The sequence below is a fragment of the Eurosta solidaginis genome, chromosome 4 (genome assembly GCF_040869045.1).
Source record: "Eurosta solidaginis isolate ZX-2024a chromosome 4, ASM4086904v1, whole genome shotgun sequence".
Classification (NCBI taxonomy): Eukaryota; Metazoa; Arthropoda; class Insecta; order Diptera; family Tephritidae; genus Eurosta; species Eurosta solidaginis.
Window position 1 is genome coordinate 229761836 of NC_090322.1, and position 6269 is coordinate 229768104.

Consider the following 6269-nt stretch of genomic DNA (forward strand, 5'->3'; position numbering starts at 1 on the left):
CTAAAATATAACTTTGAGAAAAAACTCTGTAAAATAGATATGTCGGCTTTAGTTCTATAGGTGGACGCCTTACCTATAGAACTAAAGCCCACTCCCTTTTAAAATACTCATTAACACCATTCATTTGATTCCCATATCGTACAAACAAATTCTAGAGTCACCCCTGGTCCACCTTTATGGCGATATCTGGAAAAGGCGTCCACCAATATAACTAAGGCCCACTCCCTTTTAAAATACTCATTAACACCTTTCGTTTGATACCCATATCGTACAAACAAATTCTAGAGTCACCCCTGGTCCACCTTTATATATCTCGAAAAGGCGTCCACCTATAGAACTAAGGCCTACTCCTTTTTAAAATACTCATTAACACCTTTCATTTGATACCCATATCGTACAAATTCTAGAGTCTGCCCTGGTCCACCTTTATGGCGATATCCTTAAATGGCGTCCACCTATAGAACTATGGCCCACTCCCTTTTTAAATACTCTCTAATACCTTCCATTTGATACACATGTCATACAAACACATTCCAGGGTTATCCTAGGTTCATTTTCCTACATGGTGATTTTCCCTTATTTTGTCTCCATAGCTCTCAACTGAGTATGTAATGTTCGGTTACACCCGAACTTAGCCTTCCTTACTTGTTTTAATCAGCTTTTGATGGAAGAATCATTCGACTTGAGTCATCATTTTAAGTTATAAGTTTATCCTATTTTGAATAAAAAAATATTTTAATCTTTGCACGATATCGGCTGAAAGCACAATGATTCAAGCTTCATGGTATAACAAGACTCCTACTTTAGTTGGAATAATGCGCCGAGAAAATTTCAATTTTTATAAAATGAAGAAGATCTGGCAGTTATGGCTCTAGTATCTTCAGAAATTTAAAAAATTTGGATGTATTATGTATTTTTATTAAAGCGATGAAACAAAACAAAAATTAAAAAGACATATTTATTTTAAACTATTTTCTTTACTTCTAATAATTTTGAAATCTAAGTGTATTTAGGTTGTTTTCAGCCATTCTAAGTGGTCCAAAATCAAACAGTATGATTAAAATGTGTATTAGTTGAAGACGTGAAACCTTGTAGTACTCTATCCTCTATTTGCCTTCATTTGAACAGCTTTTTTGCTTATTCAATTGCCCGCGTTAGTTTGTCAGAAATAGGTGCACGCCTAGTATTTGATGGTCTAGTTGTACGCCTCCTCGTTGTTCGCCTCCTTGTTGTTCGCCTCCTCGTTGTTCGCCTCGTAGTGCGCCTAGTTGTAGACCTGGTCGTTGTGCTGCTTGTTGTTGTGGGTGTAGTTGTTGTGGTTGATGCGGTGGTGCTTGTCGTTGTTGGCGTAGTTGAAGTTGTAGTGGGTGTAGTTGAAGTAGTAGTGGGCGTAGTTGTTGTGGTGGATGCCGTGGTGCTTGTCGTTGTTGGAGTAGTTGAAGTAGTAGTGGGCGTAGTTGTTGTGGTGGATGCCGTGGTACTTGTCGTTGTTGGCGTAGTTGAAGTTGTAGTGGGCGTAGTTGAAGTAGTAGTGGGCGTAGTTGTTGTGGTGGATGCCGTGGTGCTTGTCGTTGTTGGCGTAGTTGAAGTAGTAGTGGGCGTAGTTGAAGTAGTAGTGGGCGTAGTTGTTGTGGTGGATGCCGTGGTGCTTGTCGTTGTTGGCGTAGTTGAAGTTGTAGTGGGCGTAGTTGAAGTAGTAGTGGGCGTAGTTGTTGTGGTGGATGCCGTGGTACTTGTCGTTGTTGGCGTGGTTGAAGTTGTAGTGGGCGTAGTTGTTGTGGTGGATGCCGTGGTGCTAGTCGTTGTGGGCGTGGTTGTTGTAGTGGATTCCGTGGTGCCTGTTGTTGTAGGCGTCGTAGTGGGCGTAGTAGTTGATGCAGTTGTGGTAGTTGCATCCGTGGAGCCTTGAGAATACACTGTGGCCACTAAGGTGGCCATAAGTATAAACGAAAGTAAATATTTCCCCATTATATAATTTCTTATTCTCACGCAGTTATAGGAATATGTTGCACTGGCAGTTGATTTCAGTAAACTGTTTGCGAGACAACAATTTCACCACCTTATATACGATATCGATATTTAGGAGCTTCATAAGAACAGGGTAATATCACTTCTCTGTTTCAATAATGGCATTAAATGTTTCTCTGCTATCGTCGCCTTCTTGTCAGAGTTAGGAATATGCATTTTTCTTCGAGTTTTAGTTGATTTAAAAAAAGTGTAAGAGGCACTCCATTAACTGAAAAGGGAAATCGTATAGAAAAATAATACCGAACAACTTGAAGTTTACAGAAAAAGGTTGGACTTATCACCGAGTATCAGTGTTTTTGAATCAATCCGATCCCACATCTAAAAAATGGAATTGTGCCACTTTGAGAACAGAGGGTTCATATGTACTCATGCTAGTTAAAAGAGAAGAAGCCAAAAATTATTTACACAAACAACTTGTTTTTATCAAATATGAAGATAGTTTTTATGGACATAGCTTATATCATCACAAAAAACACTTGCGATTAGTGGCCTAGTGAGGTATTCTTGCGCCCGGGGAAAAATATTGTTTGCATCTGAAATTGCTTACGATGCACAAAGATGCATAAAAATCCTAAAATCTCTGCAACGGAGAAAGTTGCAGGGCTGCCAAGTTTCCCACTTAGAACTGCCCCGGAATATCTTCTTAAGACATCTGAGCACCGAGGTATCCCAAAAGACAATTTATTGATGTAGTTGCGCCTCCAATGTAGATAAGAAGACATATGCATAAGCCCTATGACGAGATCTGGCATAGTATGATCCAGAGCAACACTAACGCAGTCTGCGATTTCCTTCAAACTCAGGTTTCAGCCTTTGCTGACGTCGCCGAAGAAGAATGCACACTTCCGAAGGATATGCGTGTTACTCTGCCCATCTTCGATCTCTAAAGACGTGCAATATCTCTAATGATGGAAATAAGCTGAATGCTGGTATGAGCAAATTATGACCATACATGGTTAAATCGTACAAATTAAAAAAAAAACTATTAACCGAACTAAAAAAAAATCATAAAAATTTTCGATCTGATTTATTTTCATTTTTTGTCGGGCATTTGTAAAGTCAAAATACTAAAGTTTTTGAGAAAGATTTTAAAATTTTTTTTAAAAATCAAAAAATCATTACGGCCGCCGGGAAGATAGAATGGGTTTACCTTCCTATATTATCATGGGCTGAAGATATCATTTATAAGTAGACTCAAATACATATTTAATAATAATATGATTACATTAGTAATAATATACATTAGTAATACTGAGATAGTCAAATTTGGAAAAACATCTTCTCCATACGAGATTATGAAAGTAAGTAATTCTAACGTAGTTTTAGGTTCAATTTCTTTTCTACTGCGAAGTAATATTTTGCAGACACATATTTCAATAAAAAGTTCTGTTCCATCGAAATCTGATTATAAAATTCACCCAAATCCTCACAATTTCGTCGTTATTATCCCTCTTTAACAAATTTCCAACTTCTAAGGGAAATCCAAATATAAAATTAAGGTAGTTTAGGCGTGTAAGTCTTGTAAGTATTTTTTATTGGAGACGATCGAGAACACTTTTCATGACGCGAGAATTTTCACATTCTGCTGAAAGACCAATACCTCTAGCCGATTTTGCGGCGCCTCCTTTCACGTTTGACTATATCAATATCCCATTTTTCACAAAGAGACTTCGCTTTTTCTATTGCTTCTTTACAGAGAGTGTCTCGAATTTCGGATTCACGTTTGACGGTTTTTGTTAAAGCATTTTTTAATAATTCCTATTGTTAGATATATGCTTTCAATTATTCCACAACATGTCGCAAGTGTTCTGGATATATGCATGAATTTTTTAGTATAGAAATTTTTTTTTAAAAATCAGCTATACCTAATAAAAATAAAAATATCCAGGAAGTCCTGCCTTGCGGACCATTTGGCGCCTCCTGTGAGTAGCGCCCGGGGCAAGATGCCCTCCTTGGGTGCCCCTAACTACGCCACTGTTTGCGAGGTATAACCGTTCTCTCTTCTGGTTGGACATGACTTTTTTTTTTGAAGTTTTCCGCAGTATAATTTTTAAAAATTCTCAGAACAAAAGGTAATTAAAAAAATAAACAAAGTGAAAGTTCAAATTTGTTTTTGTTTGAGAAAAAATGAAAATATGTACGTGTGCAGTTAAGAAATAAAATTTTTTTTTCATTGCAGAAAAATGTCAATAATGTCAGAAACGGTTATACCTTGTAGGTGCATTTTTTCATAGCTTGTATAGCTTGCTGTTTTTGTTTTGTTAAAGTTAACCTTGATGAGAGTTCATGTTCGGTGAAGTACTTTTTACTAATGCAAATAAAATAATGTCGATTTTCAGTTTCGGAAAGAAAACAAAATGGATATACAAATTTTTTTATACGTCGTTTCTAGTGGGGCTGGCCTATTGAGCTTGCCGACACATTTGCATCCCTGGTCGGGGCACCCTTACATTTTTTACGACCAAAAGTCATTCTGAAACCCAACATAACTAAAATCTCAAACAATATGGTAGAATTTTTGTATATTGCAGGCTAGGCTTAGACTTATCCATAACATGCCGGTAATTACTATCTTATAAGATCCCAGTTACTTTCGCAATATTTAAAAAAAATGGACATCGACCTCCGCTTATTAACCCATTAACGCCCAAACCAAATCTGCTGGTAGGCAATATTTTTCAGAAAAAAACTAATTTTTTTTTCGAGAAAACTGGCTGTATTCATCTGGTGACAATGGGCAATTTAAGTATGGAACTGAGCAAAGCACTTTCTTTCGACACAAAGTGTTATTACACAATTCCCATCTCCAGTGGCACTTAGAGTGACAAACTACGCACCGCAGTTGGTTTGCCAAGTTTTCAGGATTGTGACAGTTGTCTTTTGATACAGCATCAACTACAACGGATGAAGGATGAGGTTGTCTGGATGAAGTAGGTTCCAAATAGGTTGGCACAATAAGTCGACTGAATAACAAACAATTCATCCACTGGGGGTGTGCTGTCGACTTTGCATTGTAAAACATGTAGCCTCCAAGCATCGTTATTGAACCACATCAGTGGAATGATATTCGATATTATAATTAGGTGAACTTCGTGTCCAAACTGGTTCACCGAAATTATCTGCATTAACCTCTATTACCTTTATCAAAGTATGCATGCTCATAATCACTTTGATTTTTTCATCACTATACCACTTAAAGCTTTTGCACTCTTCACTAAATATTTTTGTGAAAATCTTTTACTGTAGTTTAACAATATATTCAAAATTGTGAATAAATATTCCACAAGAATAAACTCGACCAAATGCCTAATTTCGAAGCGCTTTAAATTACACTTTATTGACACAACCAAGATAAGTTTATGTTTACATATACTATTTGCATTATCTGTATGTCGTTATTGCAGTTACATTATCAATTTCCGGTGTTTAAGGACAGATTTCGCTATTTGAAGAGGCGTCCATATATGGGAACGGTGGGAGGTAATGGGTTAAAAAAAGGGTTATTATTACAAGTTGAAATTACACTAAGCTGGATTTCCAAATTTAGGCTAATGATAAAGGGATAAAGGTTCAGAATAAAGGGAACCTCCTCATGCTCCGCACGATAGAAAATAATCAGATAAGTAGAGGCTGCTGGTTTCCTGAGCGCGACAAGCTAAAACTCCAGTCATAAGGAGTGACATTAGGGTCTAAAAGCGGCAAGTAGGATAGGTGCTAGAAAGGTTTTAGTATTTGGACATTTTTTAATAACGAATGGCACGGCTTTCGATAGAGTTTTTAAGATTAGGCGTTGAGCAAACTTCTGGTAACAATATGGACATATTCAGTCTAGAAATTTCTCTTCAGTTGAACCTAACCTAACTTAGGGGATGCAGTTAAGTTTATTGGTTTAAATTTAAAGCAAAGAAATCTTAAGTGTAATTCTAAGTGTAATAAGAAGTACATAAATAGTTTCCTTATTGTATAGACTATCGATAAGTGAATTGATTTTTTTTTTCGGAATGTAACAGTTACTTTTCAAATTATTTATTTCGCTTGTCACACTACTGTTTTTTTTTTTTAAATTCTTAAATTTTGTTGCAAAACATTTATTTTCGAGAAATGAATCGCCAATTAAAATAAAAAAATAAATGGGTTCGGTGAATCTCAGAACGGCATCGAAAGATTTTAATTCTTTCAGGAAATTTTAACGCCATCGGTATTTACAACAGGAGTTGATACACACCTAAGTCAAAACAGCG

General features: G+C 36.5%; 1 protein-coding gene across 1 annotated transcript; it reads right to left on the minus strand.

The window, feature by feature from the left end:
• Window positions 1-914: 914 nt before the first annotated feature.
• LOC137251060 (salivary glue protein Sgs-3-like) lies at window positions 915-2015 on the minus strand. Its single transcript, XM_067784993.1, has one exon. The coding sequence runs from the start codon at window positions 1966-1968 to the stop codon at window positions 1138-1140; it is 831 nt and encodes a 276-aa protein (XP_067641094.1). The 5' UTR covers window positions 1969-2015; the 3' UTR covers window positions 915-1137.
• Between the last annotated feature and the right edge of the window lie 4254 nt (window positions 2016-6269).